At 39.6% G+C, this 23,007-nt stretch overlaps 1 protein-coding gene across 3 annotated transcripts in view; it reads left to right on the forward strand.

Moving 5' to 3' along the window:
* Positions 1-23,007, forward strand: part of APOO (apolipoprotein O) — an 80,998-nt gene that overhangs the window by 53,008 nt on the left and 4,983 nt on the right. For 2 of the 3 annotated variants that reach the window (XM_060182852.1, XM_016192930.2), the window contains 2 exons: positions 8,640-8,720; positions 20,372-20,435. In XM_060182852.1, coding sequence (XP_060038835.1) covers positions 8,640-8,720; positions 20,372-20,407 — 117 coding nt within the window. In that variant the 3' untranslated portion in view covers positions 20,408-20,435. The remainder of the gene's footprint in view (positions 1-8,639; positions 8,721-20,371; positions 20,436-23,007) is intronic. The other variant, XM_060182853.1, reaches the window with a different exon arrangement.

The raw sequence follows: 23,007 nt of genomic DNA on the forward strand, positions 1-23,007 counted from the left end.
ACAGGGACCCTGTTACTAAGATAGTTATACCCCCACAGGAGGAGAACCAGTACAGTCACAAGAATGAGACTGAGGGCTTGGAACCAAACTCTCTGCATTCCTTGTGACAGGATTATGTTTGGACTCGCAAATCAACCTCAGTTGTTGGTGGGACCTTGGTGGTAACTTCCTGTAAGCTATTTCTAGCATGGTTTTTTTTTTTTATAGTATCCCTGGAGACAGATAGTTAATGTTTCTGTGATTGCTTCAGCCCCAGCTCAGGAACAGTGAATCACATTTGCTTGCCCTGGGTTATAAAAACAATTAATAATTATCTCAGTCTGTTACAGTTTTAACAGTAAATGGATGGGACCAGTAGGGTGGACTTAGCTGCTGCAGGTTGAGTTGCATGTATAGCTGCCCCAAGAGTAATAGTCATCTTTATCTTATATACTATAGCTTGTGTTACAGAAGATCTTTTATATCCACAACCAATAGTAGCATGCAAATGTGAACTGTGTTCTTATTTTTTTATGTCAGTGGAAAGAATTTTTGTACCTAGATTAAGCCAGAACAAAACAATTAACTTTGTTTTTTATTAGATGTAAAACATTAGTGTATCTGTTTGAGATAATGAAAAGGTTCTGGAAATGGATAATGGTGATGGGTGCATAACATTATGACTGTACTAAGTGCCACTGAATTGTGTGTCTTAAAATGCAATTTCATTGTTACATTTATTTTGCTGCAATAAAGCAAAAGAAACATCGGTGATTGAGAGAGATTTTCTGATACTGTTTTAGTGTTTTCATTCCTATTTCACAGCTTCAATTTTTTTTCAGTGAATGTCCCAACTTTGGACAAGCCATTTACTTATTTACATACTTTCTTCTCTTTAGTAGTATTTGGATTAAAAGTACTTTAAAGCTTTCCTCTCAGAAATGTAATATACAGAGGATAGTACTATAAACATGATATGCCTGCCAATGGGTCTGAGATTTTTTTTTGCTTTCATGGTTATCTCTAGGGCTCTGTGCTGGCACTATGAATCCTCTATTCCTGGTGGCCATTTTAGTTGATAGGACAGAGAAATTGAGAGAGGGGGGGAAGATAGAGAGCAGGAGAGAAATATAGATACCTGTAGACCTACTTTACTACTTGTGAAGTGTCCCTCCTGCAGGGGGGAGTGGGGGCTCAAACCCAGGTCCTTGTGCTTCGTACTATGTCCGTTTAACCCGGTGCACTACCACCTGGGTTGGAGAATCTTATTTATAAGAGCCAAGCGGGGAACAATTCTGTTTTCCTAGATATCCCTATACATACAGGAAGTATACATGTTATTAAACCTTATTTGTTTTTCTCCTGTTAATCTGTCTTTTATTCAGGGAAGTACCTGCCCAGAACCCGAGAGTAGAGGGAAACATATTTTTCCTCTCTTACTATTATTTATATATGATTTTAATGTTGAACTGTTTCTTCTGTACAAATTAGGCTTTGTTAGGGAAAACTCTATGAATGAAAAATATATAAGACAATTAAGTCCTATAGCTATTTTCAAAAATGGCTGATAAAAAACTATCATTCATTACTACCTTCTGGAAGTAAATACAGCATTAAGAGTATGGTTGAGCACAGACTCATTACTTACTGTGAACAGAGGTCCAGGTTTAAACTTCCAGTCCCCACTTGCAGTAGGGAAACTTCACGAATGGTGAAGCAGTGTTACAAACATCTCTTTCTTTCTTCCCCTCTATCTCCCCTTCCCTCAAATTTTCTCTGTCCTATAAAAGGAAAAAAAAAAAAAAGGAATGGGGACTAGTGGGTTTGTCTTACAGGCATGGAGCCCCAGTGATAACCCTGGTAGCAATGAAAAAAAGGAATGAGTGATCTAAAAGGTGGTGCAGCAGATAAACTGCTGGACTCTCAGACATGAGGTCTTAAGTTCAAACCCTAGCAGTACATGTACCTGAGTAATGCTGTGGTTCTCTCTGTCTATCTCTCTCTGTCTCTCTCTCTCTCTCCCCACCTGTTTAATTAATCGTTTCTTTAAAGAATGAATAAATTGCCTTTTTAAAGATTAAAAAAAAATTTATTTATAAAAAGGAAACATTGACAAAACCATAAGATAAGCGGGCTACAACTTCACACAGTTCCCACCACCAGAACTCTGTATCCCATCCCCTCCCCTGATAGCTTTCCTATTCTTTAACCCTCTGGGAGTATGGACCCAAGGTCATTGTGGGATGCAGAAGGTTGAAGGTCTGGCTTCTGTAATTACTTCCCCGTTGAACATGGGCACTGATAGGTCGATCCATAGTCCCAGCTTGTCTCTCTCTTTCCCTAGTGGGGAAGGGCTCTGGGGAGGCAGAGCTCCAGGCACATTGGTAGGGTTGTCTGTCCAGGGAAGTCTGGTTGGCATCATGCTAACAACTGGAACCTGGTGGTTGAAAAGGGAGTTAACATACAAAGCCAAACAAATTGTTGACCAATCGTAAACCTAAAAGCTGGAATAGTGGAGATGAAGAGTTGGGGGGGGGTCCTTCATTTTATAGGTAGCTAGTAGGCATATTTCAATTATATTCCAAAGGGCCTATGGCTATACTAGTGTTTTTGTTTATTTGTTTATTTTGCCTCAGCCTGAAATCTGATATGCAGGTGGATCCTAATTATTGTCTGGGGAGATGATGTCATGGCTGGCAGAAGGACCAGAAAGCTGGATCAGGGAAGAGAGTAGCTCCCAAATATGGAAAAGGTGTATAAATATTGTTGATTGTAAATCCCATCGATTTGATGTGATCTGGGGCCTATATTCAGCTTGGGAGCCTATGTGACCTCTGCATCCCTGTAGATCTGAGTTCACATTCTGTGGTCATAAGTAGGAACGTTCCAAGCTGCCTCAATATCAGGACCCATCTTCCTCAGGTGTAGCATAGAGAATGTTGTCCAGCCTCCCTTCGGAGGATGGAACATTCTCTACCATTGTTGATCCAAGTTGAGGGCAAGGTCCTATGGGGGCCCACAAAGGGGTCTATTTTGTTGTTCCTGATAGAGATGACCGGAAACAATGGAGAGAGGGATTTATTCGAGTTCTAGGCCCATCAAGTCTGTTTGGGAATCTCAGGACTCCCTGATTGGGGCCCCAGCTGATGGAATGGCCTGACTGACTAAAAGAGTCATGGTTAAAGTATGCCAGTCTCTTGCCCTTATTTAGCTTTTGCAGTCCTTGCTTTGATGAGGTTAGCTTTGGAGTGAGTGAGAGAACTGTAATAGGAAGTAGGTGAGGAGGATATCTAAGTCTAAGTAGACACTATTTCATTATGAACTTGATACTGACTACAGACTTATGTGTTTTTGCCTTCAGGTATATATTTTGCCCTAATTTATGGATGCATATGAACATATGCTCTATCTTATGGGACCTGGTATATATCTAGGTTTTGGGATTTGGTTACGAAATGAACCTCCTGGAATGGAATTTGAGAATACTATGAAAGGAAAGGTCTCACCCGAGTAATGAGGGTGAAGGGGTGACTGACATTCCATGCCTGACGTCTCTGGACACAATCTGAAGTGAAGCATGCTGAGGTGGTACTCATTGCATTGATTAGGTTGGGATTGGCAGATGCAATATCATTTGGTATGAATTGAGAGAAGCATGCAGGAAAGTGAGCCCCACCCTAGAGGTTCCAGGATTGGGGGAAATATAGGCTCTATAGAGGAAGTGGGAGGTTCCTGCTGTCTTAGGGTTTAAGAAGATAATAAATAGTTATTGCTATAATCACATTATTTGGCAATTGGGTTAACTTTGAAATATTCCTTTGTTAGGATTTGCTATATCATACACAACATCACCATAATTTATGTCCTTTGACATTGTTTGTGTATAGCTGTGCCACCGGTTGCTTCTGTTCTTCCTGGTCTAAGCTTTTAAGAGAGTCAACATATCAAAGACTCAGCCTATGTATTAAAAAGACTCATTCTGTGATTTAAAAATATTTTTTTATTTCCTTTTTGTTGCCCTTGTTTTTATTGTTGTTGTGGTTATTATTGTTGATGTCATCATTGTTGGATAGGACAGAGAGTAATGGAGAGAGGAGGGGAAGATGTGGGGAAGAGAAAGATAGACACCTGCAGACCTGCTTCACTGCCTGTGAAGCGACTCTCCTGCAGGTGGGGAGCCAGGGGCTCAAACTGGTATCCTTACGCCAGTCCTTGCGCTTTGCGATAAATTACCTTTAAAATGTTAAAGCTATTATGTTAATTTTGGTAATTCCACTATTCTAAATTGAGTGGGTGTGTATCTATTTATAAGGATATTCTCTAAATAATAAAAAAGATACATTCTTTAAAAAAAAAGAAGTTGGGCCAAATAGAAGAATAGAACTTGTAAGAGCCTGAAATGTTTTAACCCTCACTGAGTTCATTATAACTGTAACTTTAGACAAGTCAGTTAACCTCCAAATGTTTCCTTATGATCTTTGCCAACCCCCATACAGACTTGCTATGTAAAATAGTGATAATTCATGTGAAAATTTTTTTTTAATTTATTTTTTATTTAAGAAAGGATAGATTAACAAAACCATAGGGTAGGAGGGGTACAACACACAATTCCTACCACCTGATCTCCATATCCCATCCCCTCCCCTGATAGCTTTCCCATTCTCTATCCCTCTGGGAGCATGGACCCAGGGTTATTGTGGGTTGCAGAAGGTGGAAGGTCTGGCTTCTGTAATTGCTTCCCTGCTGAACATGGACGTTTGGTCAGTCCATACTCCCAGTCTGCCTCTCTCTTTCCCTAGTAGGGTGTGTCTCTGGGGAAGTGGAGCTCCAGGACACATTGGTGGGGTCTTCAGTCCAGGGAAGCCTGGCCGGCATCCTGATGGCATCTGGAACCTGGTGGCTGAAAAGAGAGTTAACATACAAAGCCAAACAAATTGTTGAAGAATCATGGACCCAAAGGTTGGAATAGTGGAGAGGAAGTGTTGGGGGGGGGGTACTCACTGCAAACTCTAGTGTACTTCTGCTTTCAGGTATATATTTTGCCCTAGTTTATGGATACATGTGAACATATGCTCTGTCTCACAGAACCTGGTCTGTATCTAGGTTTTGGGACTTTGTTAGGAAGTGAACCACCTGGAATGGAATTAAGAGAATACTATGAAAGGAAAGGTCTCACCCAAGTAATGAAGCTGAAGGGTTGTCGTTCCACACGTGAAGTCTCTGGGCACAGTCTGAGCTGAAGCATGTTGAGGTGGCAATCGTTGTGTTGATTAGGTTGTGATCAGCAGATGCAATATTATTTGATATGGATTGGGAGAGGCATGAAGGAAAGTGGGCCCTATCCTAAGGTTCCAGGACTGGGGGAAATATAGGCTCTATAGTGGAGATGTGAGGTTCCTGTTGTCTTAGGGTTCAAAAAGACAATGGATAGTTAATGTTATCATCACATTATTTGGTAATTGGGTTAACTTTGAAAAGTCCTTTTGTTAGGTTTTGCTGTATAGTACCCAGTATCTTGTATGTAGCTGTGCCATTGGTTGCTTCTGATCTACTTGGTCTAGGCTTTTGAGAGAGTCCGTATATCAAATACACAGCCTATGTATTAAAAAGACTCAGTCTGTGTTTTAAAAACTTCAAGACATACAATTAATTTCCCCCTCTCATATTAATTAACTAGTGATTTATATGACTACACTTTACTAGGAGTGTACATAAACACCATTCCCACCACCAAAAGATTGTGTCCCTTCCCACCCCCCCACCGGCCCAGGAAGCTGCATGTCTACCCCTCACCACAGGGTTTTTACTTTGGTGTCCTACTTTCAATTTAGTCAGATCCTACTTTTAGTTTCCATTTCTGATCTTCTTTCTCAACTTCTGTTGATGAGTGGGATCATCCCATACTCATCTTTATCTTTCTGACTTTGCTCACTTAACATAATTCCTTCTAGCTCTGTCCAAGATGGGTCAGAGAAGGTGGGTTCATTGTTCTTAATAGCTGTATAGTATTCCATTGTGTATATATACCACAGCTTTCTCAGCCACTCATCTGTTGTTGGGCACCTGGGTTGCTTCCAGGTTTTAGCTATTATGAATTGTGCTGCTATGAACATAGGAGTACACACCTCCTTTTGGTTGGGTGTTATGGAGTCCTTGGGGTATAACCCCAGGAGAGGAATTACTGGATCATATGGAAGATCCATGTCTAGCCTTCTGAGAGTTTTCCAGACTGCTCTCCACAGAGGCTGGACCAATTTACATTCCCACCAGCAATGCAAAAGGGTTCCTCTGTCCCCACAGCCTCTCCAGCATTTGTTGCTGCTGTCCTTTTTGATGTATGCCATTCTTACAGGAGTGAGGTGGTATCTCAGTGTTGCCTTAATTTGCATTTCTCTGACAATCAGTGACCTAGAGCGGTTTTTCATATGTTTGTTAGCCTTCTGGATCTCCTCTGAGGTGAATGTTTTGTTCATATCCTCTGTCCATTTTTGGATGGGGTCATTTGCTTTTTTGTTGCTAAGTTTGCTGAGCTCTTTATATATTTTGGTGATTAGTTTCTTGTCTGATGTATGGCATGTGAAGATCTTCTCCCATTCTGTGAGGGGTATCTTTGTTTGTTTAATAGTTTCTTTGGATGTGCAGAAGCTTTTCAATTTGATATTTTTAAGCCAGAATGTTATACATAGTTAAATTGTTATAAAAAGTAGGATGAAAATAATAACTGCTTTCAGATTTAAAAAATACTGTCATGTAGAATAATAACGTCCTTTGCTACAAGTAGGACCAATGGATACTAGAGCTACTTTTTTAAAAAGTTTTTTAATTTTTTAAAATTTATTATTATCATTATTTATTGGATAGAGACAACCAGAAATCAAGAGGGAAAGAGGTGATAGGGAGAGAGACAGAGAGACACCTGCAGCCCTGCGTCACCACTTGTAAAGCTTTCCCCCTGCAGGTGGGGACCGGGGGCTCAAACCCGGGTCTTTGCACATTGTAATACATGCACTTAACCAGGTGCACCACCACCCAGCCCCTGCAACCACATTTTTCCCCCAAGAAAGCTGAATACTTTATCAAAAAAATGTTTCAACAAAGTCAGTTAATCAAGCATATTTCAACCACAAAATAATCTCTTCTCCTAGGGCTTAATTCATGGGTTGTTGAAAAAGGATTTTGCATCAGAAGGCAATATCTCAGTAAAAATGTTGAGATTGTCCCACTTGTAGGGGAGAAGCTCCACGAGTGTTGAAGCAGGGCTGCAGGTGTCTCTTTTTCTCTCTTCTTCTCTATCTCACCCTTTCTCTAAAATTCTGGCTGTCTCTATACAGTAAATAAAGATAATTTTTTTAAATGATAGATTTTATTTTGGGGAGGTCGTATGAAAACCAACAGCATCTTCATTGGGTCCACCGATATATTGTTAGACTATGCCAGGGAAGGAGTCTAGTGCTGAGTTCACTTCCTGACCTAATTACTATTCTAAATTTTTAGAGACAGAGAGGGCGAGACACCAAAGTAGTGTTCCACCAGCCATGCAGTACCTCTTGTTGGGTCCCTGGAGCTGTTCTTGGTGTTCTCATGTGGTGGCAGAGTTTGAATCACATCTATTGAAGTTACCTTTTGGGCCTCAGGTTCACCTATATATTTTTTTAAATCCCTACAAGTGTCTTAATGATTTTCTTTTTCTTTTCTTTCTTTCTTTCTTTTTTTTTTTTTTTGACTGAGTGATTTTCAACTTATCAAGTTGACTTGGTTGACTGTTATATGCTAGGTATAATGTAAAGAACCTTTTGCTCTATGTCTGACTTTCAGGAATTTCTCAGATCAACAAATGATAACCAACATTTTTCTTCTTGAAATTGTGAAAGTTTGAAATATAAATTTATAATTTATGGCATATTAATTTTTTCTTTTGCCATGAAGCTTAGTAGTACATCTGTGCACCTGCATAATTTCTCAGCTCCCAGGAGACTCTTTTTTTTTTCTTAAAGTATTGAGAGACAGAGAAGAAGAGAGATATAGACAGAAAGAAAACAAAGAGATAGAGAAAGAGTGGCACCACATCACTCCTCCATAGGTGATTCATGAAACCACCTTCATGTAGGTGTTCTCATGTAACCAGGGGCTCAGACCTGGGTCTGCAAACATGGAGAAGTGTGCACTTTACTGGGTGAGCCACCTCCCAGCCCCTCTTGGCAAATTATTTTTAAAAATTATATATGCAGGGCCAGGCAGCACACCCAGTAGTTGAGCATGCACATTACAGTGTGCAAGGACCTGGGTTCACGCTCCTAGTACCCACCTGCAGGGCAGAGCTTCACAAGTGGTGAAGCACTGCTGTAGGTGTATCTGTGTTTCTCTCTCTCTCTCTCTCTTTCTCTCTCTCTCTCCCCCTCCCTATCTCCCTCCCCCCGCTCTTGATTTCTCTGTTTCTACCCAATAAATAAAATATTAAAGAAAAAGATAAAAAACTATGTATACCCAAACCATTTTCCATTGTCATTCTTACTGTCTTTTTGCTTATGCTGCACAGTTTATATGTGTATGTTCCAAGACTTCTGTGATCATCATATGCATAATATAGTTCTTTTGGAAACTGGAAAAATGAAAACATAATTCTCTTCCTTGCCATTCATATATTTTGTTTTTATTTCAAGGTCAGTAGAGAGAAATTATATGACTGGGGTTTACACGGAATCATAGTTGTAGAAGACTTTTGGAAGGAGAACTTTCAAAAGGTAAGAAATACCTTTTTCATCATCTTCCTTTTGATTTAAACATATTGTTTCCTGTACCCAAGAGGTATAAAATGTGCCCTGCCTTGAACTCAGCCTAGGTTCAAGTCCTGACACTACATGGGAGGTACAATGGCACTAGAGGAAGCTCTGGTACTGTGGTCTCTCCCTCTGTCTGTCTGTCTGTCTGTCTGTCTGTCTATCTGTCTCTATGTATCCAAAAGAAAAACCTACCCAAATTGGTGAAGTTGAATGTTTAAAGCCCCCAATTATGGGAAAAAAAAGAAGAAGAAGTTGTTGGGCCAGCAAGATAGATCAGAATGGTTTATTTTCCTCTTTGACAACTCAGCATGTTATAGCACAGGACTTGTATGTCTGAGGGCTCAGCAATAGATTTCTACCAATACACCTATCAATAACCACCTTACACCAGCAGTGCTTCGGTGTGTCCCTCTCATAAAAATAAATTTTTTAAAATATGTGGTTTCTCTAGAGCTTTGTAACATTCTGTATATATTCAATCAAATTTTCCCCTCATATTAATTAAATAGTGATTTATATGACTGCAAATTGATAGGAGTGTACATAAACACCATTCCCACCACCAAAAGTCTGTGTCCCATCCCCTATCCCCCCACCCCACCCCCACCCCATGAAGCTGAACATTCACCCTCACCCTCCACCCAGGGTTTTTTCTTTGGTGCCCTACTCTAGAGCTTTGTAACATTCTTGATAAAAAGTTCCTTGATCTCCTGTTTCTAGTTACTCCTCTAGGTCAAATTCTTTGCTTGTCTTCATTGGAGGAGCAATAGAATTTCTGTGCTTTTGGTGATTATCAACAGGGCTACAGTGGTGACCATAAAATGCATTACACAACAGCCTGTCCTGTATTTATAATTTGCTCAAAGTATAGCATATTATCTGTAAGTTTTTATCTCAAACTACATTCAGAGGGAACATACTCTACTCACAGACAAAAGTCAAATAACCAAGAATCCTTTTCTTGCTATTTCACTTTTCATAAGCTCTCTTCTTTCCTTTAGAGGTACTATGTCTGTTCATCCCCTGGCTTTCCTGACCCCGAAAGGGCATCAATGTTGGGGATTTTCCACTAGCTACAGGCCACATTCTCTGCTATCTGGAAAATGAGCAGCAGCAGAAGGAAAGTTGTATGAGGACATGCCATCTTTCATCTTTTTGGGGGGAGCGAGGCCATGTATCTGATTGAATGTTACTCATATTTACTGAAAAATTCTCCTCCCCCTGATAAGAAAGACTTAAATACAGAACAAGGCATTATGTCTCCTTCAAGCACTTAGAGGAATTTTTATATTCACCTACCTTCCACATATTATAGATTGAAGGAGGTTCATTTGGACTCCACCTGAATCAAACTGTACTTTTAAAACTCAGTAACTGTCTCAAAATTAGTAAAAAAAAAAAAAATTAAGCTGGATTTTGGAAATAACTTTGTAAACTACAAACCCTCCACATTTTTTACCTTAAAAAAATCTTCTGGTGATAACTTGACTCATTTTGCACTGGTGGTTCCTGAAGGAATTGGGCTCTATCAAGCCTGTTTAAACTAGCTCTTAGTACAAAGTTCTATATTAATATCAAGTGCCCTGAGGCAATCCCTTTTAAAGAATAAACACTCACAGTTTTATTTTCATTTCTTTGACATTTTCTTTGGAAGCTTTCTTTCCTGTTTAAAAATTTCCATAAGTCCATGCTATTTTATAAGGGAAAAGAATTAGAATGTCAGGAAAGTGATACACAGCCCTAGAAAGAAGCATGGAAAATGAAATTCAGCCTCAGTTTTGAGTGCTCACTGGGGTGTCACCATAGACTAAAGCATGCCAAAGCTGAAGCAGGGCGGTGGGTGGGGGGCATCTCCTGAAACCTCTGAGTGCTTGCTGTGCCATCTGGTGATGGGCAGCCATAAATGCCAAAAGTATGGGGAGGATCCTCTCAGAACTTCTCACCTGGAAATAATATTCTTTGCTCTGAGAATTCAGCCCAGTGCCTACTAACAGGGGCTGTGGTTGGAATGCAGGTTTAACAGGCTAGCATTTTGTGGTAATTTGAAAATGTTCATTATTTATTAAAGCTTCTCGGGTTTATATGCAAGTCTTTGGGCAATGAGACAGTAAAGATGTCTAACTCACATCTGGTGGACTTTTCTTTCTTTAGTCTTCTATGCTTTGCCCTCTTCAGATTTACTAAAAACTTAGTGTTCTTCAGCTTGCTCAGAGGGTAATACATTAAAGGAGGGCAGGGCTAGATAGCATAATGGTTATGCAAAGAGACTCATGCCTGAGGCTCCAAAGTCCTAGGTTCAATCCCCTGTACCACCATAAACCAGAGCTACTCAGTGCTCTGGAAAAAACAAACAAATAAACAAAAATAAAGGGTAATAATGAATGTTGATTGCTAAAAAGTAAATCACACATTTTAAATGAAAAATAGAAAAGGGAAGACCCGATATATTTAGATTTCAGGAATTATTTTACAGTGAAGTATCACTTTTTTTTATTGATCCCCCTGCTCTCCCTTGTTATATTTTGTGCTTTTCATTCATTTTTTTGGTTTTGTTTTAAGCTGCCCCACCATAGTAATCTTTCACAGCCTCTGAACTGTCTATTTGAAGGAAATTGGGATGAACTTTATGAAGTAGATTTTTGTTTGGGAATTTATTTTCAAGTAAAGCTTCAATTTCCAGTCTCAGGTACAGTGTAATTTGTCATTGCTTTTACTGTGATGGTATAACAGATGCAGTTGTGTGTGTGTTGATTTAAACAGTTTTTCTAGGTGGGACTCCTGATTCATTGGAGCTACACATCAGTTTTACTAGATAACACCAGATAGTTTTCTGTTTTCTTTTTCCTTTTTCTTTTTGTCTCCAGGGTTATCACTGGGGCTCGGTACCTGTACTACGAATCCACTGCTGCTGTGGCCATTTTTCAATCCTTTTTGGGCAGGACAGAGAGAAATTGAGAGGGGGAGAGAAAGACACCTGCAGACCTGCTTCACTATTTGTGAAGCCACCCCCCCCCCAAAGGTGGGGAGCTGGGAGCTCGAACCAGCATCATTGTGCTTAGTACTATGTGCACTTAACCTGGTGCGCCACTGCCCCCCCCCATAGTTTTTCATAGTAGTTTATAAGTCTTGTGGCTTTATTTTTTTCTTTATTTAATTAGAGAAAGAATGAGAGCATCACTCTGCATATGTGGTTCCAGGGATAAAACCTGGGACCCCCACCATGTGTGCAAGTCCAACACTCCACCACTGAGCTGCCTCCTTAGCTGCCCAGTTTTTATTTTGAACAAAATGTCAAAACTTCATAATAATTTAGGAATTATATAATGAATATATTCTTCAGTTGTCTCACTAATATTTTGCAGCATTTGCTTTTTTTTTTTTAAAACACATGCAGAGATGCTCACATTTATATGTATATTTTTTGTGTGGACCGTTTGAGAGAAGAATTCATTATGCTTTTCAGCCATTTTTAACTCTCTCTCTATATATATATATATCAGTATATATTTAACCAGTCCAGACAAACTTTTCTAGAGAGTAACAGAGACAAACAGAAGAAGAGAGGGAAAGATACCGCAGCATTGAAGCTTCCTCCAGTATAGTAGGGTCTAGGCTTGAACCTGGGTTGTTCACATGACAAGGCAGGCATCCTCTCAGGTGAGCTATCTTGTCCACCCTAGCATGCATTTCTAAAGAACATTCACTATTATAATGACCATACCATTGCCATACTCAGCAAAGTTAGTATTTCATTGTTCATGTGAAATGATATCTATATTCAAATGTGCCCACTGCCACTGTGTGTGTGTAGCGGGGTGGGGGGGAGGATCATCACTGGGCCTTCACTGTGACAAAGCAAGTACATTACCCAAGTGTGCTATCTTGCTGGCTTGGTTCAACAACTTTTTCTTTCTTTCTTTTTTTTAATTTTTATTTATAAAAAGGAAACATTGACAAAACCATAGTATAAGAGGGGTACAGCTTCGCACAATTCCCACCACCAGACCTCCGTATACCAACAACTTTTTATTTCTTATAGCTAAGTGAATTATACCCTTATAATCATTATCTAGAGCAAAAAGGTAGAACTTTTTGCCAACCAACTCAGAAGCCCCTTCTTGTTGCCCACCTCAAATTGTCTCCCTCCTCCCCAAGTGTCTGCTATACTGAATTTTATAATAACTTTCTTTAATTTTTTTTTATTACTGATTTTTTTTTTTACCAGAACACTGCTCAGCTCTGCCTTATGCTGGTGTGGCAGATTGAACCTGGGACCTCAGAGCATTAGACATGAAAGTCTGTTTCTGTAACCATTAAACTATCTCACCCCAAACCCATCTTTAAATTAAGTTGTTAAAGGGAACCTAGTGGTGGTATATTTGGCAGATCAATATGTTACAATACTCAAGAACCTAGTTTAAGCTCCTAGTCTCCACCTGTCCATTTATGATTTATAAGGGCTATTTATTTTTTTCTCTAGAGCAATATTTTTGGTCATATGTTTACAGATGTCTTTTCCTAGTTTGAGGCTTGTCTTTTCAGTTTTGATGCCTTTTGATAATCAGAAGTTCTCAGTGTAGTTGATTTATTGATCTTTTCCATGATGCTTTTCACTGTTTGATTCCAGTAGCTTTCATAGAAACATGGAAATATTTCTTACTTCCCACTGCTAATGTGAAACACTTTTAGAATAGTCCCAGCCCAAGTATGAGAGGTAGAGGCCAGTAGTGAGTGTCAGGCCCCAGAATCACAGACAGCTCTTTCAGAATTGTCTTCTAATTAGTCAAACATGTGCGGTTGTCTTATAATTAGTTAAACATGTCACTGAGTCCCAGTAGATGTTGTATTTTAGCTTTTCACCAGACTTTTTTCTTTTCCAAAATCATTTATTGAAGAATTACTGATTTACAAGGCTATTGTTATCACAAGGTTAGTTTCACATTTCCCCATGATAGAAATCTATTAGATAGTTTGTCTCCCTCCACCATAGGACACTGGGTCCTCACCATCCTTTCATCCCTCCTTTTGTAACCTTGTACCTGCTAAAGCAGACCGCACTTTATTAATGATTTTTCCCTTGCTTTGTTTCTTAAGCCACACCTATCATTTTTCACCATGGTTTTTAAAAAAAAATGTAATAAGTCACTGCCAGAAATTTGTAGAATGATTGTTAAAGGCTATCATTAATCAAAAAGAAAGGTCTTAGTAATTCTTTCAAGGGCAGGAGAATGCATAAAGAAATATAAACCTGCTACTAACATGAAAACTGGGCAGCACTTTTGAAAGAAAGCTTTTAATAGTTGCATTCAGGCCCTTGCTGGCTCAGCAGGAAAATGAAAGGGAAGCAGCAGCCACCACCCTGAGTAAACATGCCCTGCGTTCTCTTCCTCTATTTGAAATTCCTCAGCTTTCTAAACATACTCAAGTTTAGCTTTGAGTTAGGAGATTTAAAAATTATTGTCTTTGAAGTAAGCCAGTCACAAAAGGATGCATACTGCATGATTCCACTTACATGATTTAGCTAAAATAGTTAAGGTCATAGAAGCAGAGAGTTAAGTGGTGGTTGCCAGAGACAGGAGCGGGGAGGGGGTGTTCAGTGGGAATAAAGTTGTAGTTGTAGAAACTTTACTTAGATAAGTGAGTTCTAGAAATCTGCTGTGCAGTATTATACCTATAGTCAACAGTACTGCATTGTGCTCTAAACATTTGTCAGGAGGATGAGTCTTATCTTCAGTGTTCTTGCCACAGTAAAAATAATAATAAGAGCCAGGTGGGATATATATGAAACACTGACAAAACCATAGGATAAGAGGGGAACAACTCCACATAATTCCCACTACCAGAACTCCTTATCCCATCCCTCCCCTGATAGCTTTCCTATTCTTTAACCCTCTGGGAGTATGGACCCAAAGTCATTGTGGGATGCAGAAGGTGGAAGGCTTCTGTAATTGCTTCCCCGCTGAACATGGGCATTGACAGGTTGATCCATACTCCCAGCCTGTCTCTCTTTCCCTAGTGGGGAAGGGCTCTGGGGAATTGGAGCTCCAGGACACATTGGTGGGGTTGTCTGTCCAGGGAAGTCTGGTCGGCACATGCTAGCATCTGGAACAGTTTAAAATTTCAAGTACTAAAAATGATTCTTTTCCTTTTTTTTTTCTTTTATCATTTCACTTTTATTTTTTAACAAACTTCTTTTTTAATATTTTATTCCCTTTTGTTGCCCTTGTTTTATTATTGTAGTTATTGTTGTTATTGATGTCATCTTTGTTGGATAGGACAGAGAGAAATGGAGAGAGGAGGGGAGAGAAAGATAGACACCTGCAGATCTGCTTCACCACCTGTGAAGTGACTCCTCTGCAGGTGGGGAGCTGGGGGGTTGAACCGGGATCCTTACGCTGATCCTTGCGCTTTGTGCCACGTGCGCTTAACCCGCTGCACTACTGCCCGACCCCCCCTTTTATCATTTTATAGGGGCAGTGGTGGTAATGGTTTACAGTACAGTTATCACATGGCTACAGTTTCTCATCTCGCCATGATATATGTCTACAAAACACTCTCACCTCAACCTAGATCATTTTCAACTATCATGCACCAGGACCCCCAAACACTCCCATCCCCTGTCACTTCCCTGCCATCCTTCTTCAGGATCCTTTGCTTTGGTGTAGTACACTAAACTCAACCCAAATTTTACTTTGTATTTTCTCTTTCTGTTCTTAAGGTCACCTATGAATGATCATCTGGTATTCATCCTTTTCCCCCCTTATTGCTATCACTTGGTCTGACTTGTTCCGGGGCGGGGGGGGGGGGGGAGGACACCACAGCACTGAAGTTTCCAATGCTGTGGTGGCTGAGTTCAGTTTTCTTTTTTTAAAATCATTGTTGTGGTTATTATTGTTGCTGTTGATGATGTTATTATTGCTGCATAGTAGAGAGAAATGGAGAGAAGAGGAGAAGACAGAGAGGGGGAGAGAAAGATAGACACCTGCAGACCTGCTTCACCGCTTGTGAAGCGACTCCCCTGCAGGTGGGGAGTCGGGGGCTCGAACCGGGATCCTTATGCCGGTCCTTATGCGCTACACCACGTGCGCTTAACCCGCTGTACTACCGCCCGATCCCTTTTTCTTCTTTTTTGAAAGCCTCATTATTTAAGCAAATAACAAGTTATAAATTCTGGTAAGAGAGGAGTGATCATCTCCTTTTCAAAAGGCATGTACTTGATGTTAAAGAATGGACTGGACATGGTATAGCATGGCCTGGTGAACAAAAGGGTAGCCTTGGAGCCAGAACAAACCCTCTTTATCTCTCTGAGACTTTAGAGAGATGCTCTGGCACTCTAGGGGAATGAAGCAATACCTCATTGAGCTGCTCTGAGGATTAAATGAAATTATTCATGTGAGGAACACATGAACTGAACAACTCAGTAGCCATGTATTACATATATATCCTGTGACAATGCACATAACCTGCTTATGCCTAAGAAGATAACATCTCCTTCATGGGAAATGGAGCCAGAGGGCTTAGGGCCATCAGTCAAGACTCCTATCAGTGGTTTTGTTTGCTACTGCTGGCATAGCGCATGGCCATAGACTTACTAGTTGAAAGTAATCCAAGTTTATTGTGTTAGGTTCTAGGTCAGAAGCCTGATAATATCAATAAATCAGAGTGTCAGCAGAACTACATTCCTTTCCGGAGGCTCGAGGGGAGAAAACATGGTCCCATTCATTCCAGGTGTCTATAGAATTCAATGTGAACTGGGGAGCTATCCCAGTGGTACAACACCAGACGTTCATGCCTGAGGCACCAGAGAGAGCAGTCCCCAGCACCACCCAGATACAAATCTGAACAGTGCTCTAATCTTTCTTCTATTAATACTTTTTCTTCTATTAATACTTTTTAAAAACCAGAGCACTGCTCAGCTCTGATTTATGGTGGTACCAAGGATTGAACCTGGGACTTTGGAGTCTCAGACATGTCTCTTTGCATAACCACTATGCTATCTCCCCTGCCCATACTTTTTTTTTTTCTGGAAAGAGAAGAATTTGGTTCCTTGAAGTTATATGGCCCAGGCTTGTTTTGCTGGCTGTCAGTTGACAATGGTTCCTGCTTGTAGAGGCTGCAACATTCCTTGGCTCTTCAATATTTTTCCTCTGTCTTCAAAACATGCAGTCCTTTCATTTCCTACCCCTCCCGCCTTAAACTGTGAGGACTTCTATGGTTGATTGGACCACTTGGATATCCAAGATAATGTCCTCTATTGTCAGATCAGCTGATTAGTTATTTCAGAATTCCAAGATTGATTTAATATCCATTTGCTCTATAAGGCAAATCAACCACAGGTTCTGGGATTAAGATTTAGATATCTTTGGGGGAACCATTCTACCTACAATATCCAATAGGATTCCATTGCACTCTTTCACAGCTCACATATCCTGACCTTTTATTTCTTCATCAAAAAAGAGTTTGGCTTTGGGACTAAGCTCTTTGCTCACAAAGAGTCTGAGGGCCAGGTCCCATTTTGCAAATGAGGAAATTGCATTTTGTAGAAGTTAAGTAATCACTGAAAAAAATTCTGTGGGTAAGGGACTCAGACATTTCATGGACTGCTAGATTCAGAGGTTTTGCTGGGAATCTTTCTTGACATGGCAATGTATACTAGTCAGACATAAGTGTTTCAGTGTTAATACAAATTATTATTCATGCTTATGAACATGATAAAAAATCATTTTTTACAACAGCCTAACCCAGTTAACACAAAACCCACCACAGTACTGTTTACTTCATTCCTTTAGCTCTTTGCTGTCCATTTTGGGAGCCATTAGCTATTGAATACTTTAACTGTAGGTAATCTTAATTGAGATATGACATAAGTATACATTCATATGAAATTGAGAAGACATACAAAAAAAGAAAGTAAGCTATCATCATCTTGACATTGATTATAGACTGAGCTGGTAGTATTTTAGATCTGTTGAGTCAAATATATTAATTACTAAAAAAAAAAAGTGTGTTAAAATTAGATTATAAAGAGAATGAGTCAGAATATTTTAAATAAAAGTTTCTTTTTCTGCAAATGCAAAAAAATTTAATTTTTGGCTTGGACTAAATCATGAACTGCCTTTTGAAGTCAGAATGTTTTTTTCCTTGAGGTCATAGTAATTTCTGCCAAGAGACATCTGATTTCTAATAGAGTGGCTTGACTCAATGTTTCTTTAATGAGATATTTGACTGTCATATTTTGTTATACTGTAAGTGACATGTAATGAGACAAGAAAATCTGCCTAGCAACATTGTTGTTTCCTAAAGTGGAAGAATGTTTTCATATGCTTATTGTCTAAAGGATTAAAAAGCCTATGAATTTAACACCTTGTGCTTTTGAGATTGAGGTGCTGATGCATAGATATAGTCGGTTATATAAGAATCTCAGGCTCAGGAGATAGTTAACCTGGGAGGGTGCCTGCTTTGCCAGGTGAGAGACCCAGGTTCCAAATGTTCTCTAAAACAGAGGGAAAAGAACATGGAAAAACCTTGATCTAAAGAAGGGATAATATTTAGCCATGTAAAACTTGATTGGTTTAGGTCAAGGGATACATTTTGCAAAAAACCTTCCAAGAGGGAGGCTGGCATGTTGGAGAAGCAACAGTGAGGTCTCTGGGGCCACAGCAGTACATTTACCTATCGTATGTGTTGACGGCAGGGCTGTTGGTGGTGTGGCTTTGGAGGATGGGGTAAGGTGTACAGGTACTGAATCCTGTAGAGCTCCACCATGGAACACTTTTATATGGTCTTATTCCTCAGAATTCTACCATCAAGTGGGTAGATTTATATAACTATATATGGGTGACCATATCATTTGTGTTGATATTGAAAGATATTTTTTAGAGTAAAGGGGGAACTATTAATTATGGTATAGCAGAAGAGAAAACACAAGTAGAACCTGGAGTTATTGCACCAAAGTAAAAGTCTCTGGGGTGGGGGAGGGGCAAGTACAGGTCCTTGAAAAGGATGACAGAGGACCTAGTGGGGGTTGTATTATTTGGAAAACTGGTAAATGTTATGTATATACAAACTATTGTATTTACTGTTGAATGTAAAACATTAATCCCGCAATAAAGAAATTTTTAAAAAATTATGGTATAACAATGGGAATGAACCATATAACTTGGGTAGGCCAGGATGTATAATGTCCATGCTGAAAAATCAGCTTCAAGTACTTCAGTAAGTTTGAAATTGCCTAGAAACCGTAGTCCAAAATGACAGTCTCAGTCACATGTTCTTATTTCCCCCCTCCATGGGAACCTGTGCCAAGTTTCATCTACAGAAACACAGTCCCATTGCCTGCTCAGCTGCAGCTGAGTATTTTTCAGGTCATCTTTTTTTTATATATGTATTCATTCATATGTTCATAGAAGCGTTATTCATGTATGACAGTCTCCCTGGGGTGAGGTGGTATCTCATTGTTGTCTTTATTTGCATCAGGTCATCTTCTCTTGAGAGCTCAGATCTTTGACACATACCAGGTCTTAATAATGTGCTTTCACTACTGAAATCTTTAAAATATATAGGAAAGAAAGTAAGACACATGCACCTTTCCCACTAGAAACTTTCCTATATCACCTCTCATGGATGACCCAACATAATTATATGTTCCCAAATGACAGCCCAGACAGAATGGGTGTGGTCTGATTATTTTCTTTTTAGATAAACATGTTTTGTGGATTGGTTCATATGATGGGTAATACACAGAGCAGAGAACCTACAGGAAGCATCCCTATAGGTGTAAAGCCATCTTTACCAGTGACAGCAACATGAAGTAGTTGAGAAACCTTTTCACTTTCAGTGTGATCCTTCTACTTTTTTTTTAATAAGGTACTTTAGAATGAACTCAGGGCTTCATGCTTGCACAGTACCACTGGGCCTCCTGCCTGTTCCAATTTCAGTTCTGGGGAGTCGGGCGGTAGCACAGTGGATTAAGCGCAGGTGGCGCTAAGCGCAAGGACAGACTAAGGATCCGGGTTCGAGCCCCCGGCTTCCCACCTGCAGGGGAGTCACTTCACAGGTGGTGAAGCAGGTCTGCAGGTGTCTTTCTCTCCCCCCTTTGTCTTCCCCTCCTGTCTCCATTTCTCTCTGTCCTATCCAACAATGACTACAACAATAATAAAAAACAAGGACAACAAAAAGGAAAATAAATGAATAAATATAAAAAATAATTAAACCAATTTCAGTTCTATACTTCTTAGGGAAGGAGATGGATGGATAGAGGAAGGGAGAGAGAGACACCAAAGTACCACTCCACCATTCATGGAGCTCCCCTAGAGTCATCCATGTTGCTCCATATGGAGCCAGGAATCGAACCTGGCAAGATGTGTACTCTACCCTCAGGTCTAATTTGATTTTTTAAATAGAATCAAATGTCCAAATCTGAAAGCGAAGGTTAATGTAACTATTCCTTTCTCTTCACTTAGATGCTAAATAATTCCTTCAGTTTACTGAAAAGTGGGTCACTTTGCATTGTGATATAAATGTTCATATTTAGCCAAATACTATGTATGGGCATTTTGAGGCGTTTTACTATTTCTTTTCAAACTGCATTAATATTCTTTTTGTTTTACAAGCCAGGAAATGTGAAGAATTCACCTGGAAATAAGTAATACTCCCTGCTCTGCTCATTTTAATCAGGTAAAAAACAGGAGAGCTCTGGTTATTTCTTTGGCATTGTTAGTACTAACTGAAATGACTTGCCTGTGATTAATTAACTGTAGTTATTTCAGTCTGATACAGAAACATAAGGACCAGGATGATATTTTTTCTTTGATGCTTGGGTATAAGTCCCATGACTTATTTGTGTTGGCTCCAGAAAATTGCCTGGATTTTATAGATAAACTACAGGTGGACAAATGTATATTTTTCAAGTAATACTTTATTAAACTTAATTCATCTAATAGTCATTCGTTGAATATTTTGTTTGACTGCAGAACTGTTATAGAGAAACTCAAGATTGTGTAGAGATGCTTTCTTAAGTAATATAAGGAATTCATAGGTGTAATTATTATTTATTTAAAGAGTAACCTGAGGCTAGAGGAATTTAGGGTGCTATCAAATAAAGTTAGAAAATCAGTAAGCATTATACTGGTTTTACTTTTTGCCTACCATCTATTTTTTTTAATATTTTATTTTATTTATTTATTCCCTTTTGTTGTCCTTGTTGTTTTATTGTTGTAGTTACTATTGTTGTTGTCGTCGTTGTTGGATAGGACAGAGAGAAACGGAGAGAGGAGGGGAAGACAGGGGGAGAGAAAGACAGACACCTGCAGACCTGCTTCACCGCCTGTGAAGCGAACTTCCCTGAAGGTGGGGAGCCGGGGTTCGAACCAGGATCCTTATGCCGGTCCTTGTGCTTTGCGCCACCTGCGCTTAACCCGCTGCGCTACAGCCCGACTCCCTACCATCTATTTTTATTCATTTGTTCAGTATTCATTTGTTGAGCACCTGCTTAGTTCAAAACAATATTATATCAATATTGTGTATATGCTAAAATTGTATCACTTGTGGTTTCTTGGTAATTAAAGATCATACAGAGGGGTCAGGTAGTGGCTTTCCCCATAGAGTACACGTTACCATGTGTGAGAACATGGGCTCAAGCTCTCCAGAACCTACCTATGGGGGGGGAGCTTCACCAGGGTTGAAATAGTGCTGAACTTCTCTTTTGTTTCTCTCTCCTTTCTCCCCCTCTCTCATCCTCTATATATAAAAAAGAAAACAAACAAAAAGGCTGCCAGGAATGGTAAATTGTTTTGCAGGCACTGAGCTCTAGTGATAAATAACCCTCTTGGAAAAAAAAATTATACTGTTTTAGAAAACAATCTAAATATTAAACTACAGGGAAACAGTTTGATTGTGTTATACTAGCTGTTGAGATAGCATAATGGTTATGAAAAAAAAAAATCTTTCATGCTTGAGGCACAAAGGTCCCAGGTTCAATTCTCAGCACCACCATAAGCCAGAGCTGAGCAGTGTGCTGGTAAAATAAATAAACAAACAAATAATGAATCTGGTATGTCATCCATAAAGGAGAATGCTCTGTAAAGAATGCTCTTTAGCTGCAGGGGAACATATGCAAAGCTAATTGTTTTGGGTTTTGTTTGTTTTTGTGGTGTCTGGGGTGGGACTCAGGGCCTCACACATGCAAGGCATGTGCTTTGCCATTGAGGTACACCCCTAGTCTTGCAAAATGATTTTTAAATAAAAAAGAGGAGTGTAGTATGATGCATTTTGGAAGGGCTAAAGACCAGAATACAAAAGAAAAAGAAACAGTTACATTTGGTGAAAATTGTGGCTATTTTAAATTTATGAAAGTTCTAGTTGTGAAATATTTCTTTGTCAAGCTGCCTCCCAAATTCTGGTAACCTACAAAGTTACATAATATTAGAATTTGAGAGAGCTCGTTTGGCCCACCCTCACTGTCAAAGTATAAATAGCTTATAGCTTTGTATGGCCCTACAGTTCACCTCCACTAATAGTATAGTCATCCCACAGGGAGGCCATCTTTGGACAGTTCTGATTTTTAGGAAGCAATTTCTTTCTTTTCTTTATTATTTTTTTAATTTTTAATATTGGATAGAGACAGAAATTGAGAGGGGAGGGGGAGATAGAGAGACAGAGAGACACCTGCAGCCCTGCTTCACCACTCGTGAAGCTTCCACCCTGCGGGTGGGGACTGGGGGCTTGAACCCATGTCCTTGTGCATTATAATGTGTGTGCTCGACCAAGTGAGCCACCACCCAGCCCCTCCCTTTTCTTTCTTTCTTTCTTTCTTTTTCTTTCTTTCTTTCTTTCTTTCTTTCTTTCTTTCTTTCTTTCTTTCTTTCTTTCTTTTTTTTTTTCTCTTACCAGATCACTATTCAGCTCTGGCATATGGGTGCAAGGGATTGAACCTGGGATCTGGGTAGCACAGAGCCCTTTCTTTCTTTCTTTCTTTCTTTCTTTCTTCCTTCCTTCCTTCCTTCCTTCCTTCCTTCCTTCCTTCCTCTCTATCTCTCTCTCTCTTTCTTTTTTTCTTTCTTTCTTTCTTTCTTTCTTTCTTTCTTTCTTTCTTTCTTTCTTTCTTTCTCTGTCTCTCTGTCTCTCTCTCTTTGTTGTTCTTGCCACCAGGGCTATTATTGGGACTCTGCCTACACAGTGAAGCCACTGCTCCTAGTGGCCATTTTTTCCTATTTGTTTATTTATTTACTAGAGTCAGAGAAATTGAGAG

The sequence above is a fragment of the Erinaceus europaeus genome, chromosome X (genome assembly GCF_950295315.1).
Source record: "Erinaceus europaeus chromosome X, mEriEur2.1, whole genome shotgun sequence".
Lineage (NCBI taxonomy): Eukaryota > Metazoa > Chordata > Mammalia > Eulipotyphla > Erinaceidae > Erinaceus > Erinaceus europaeus.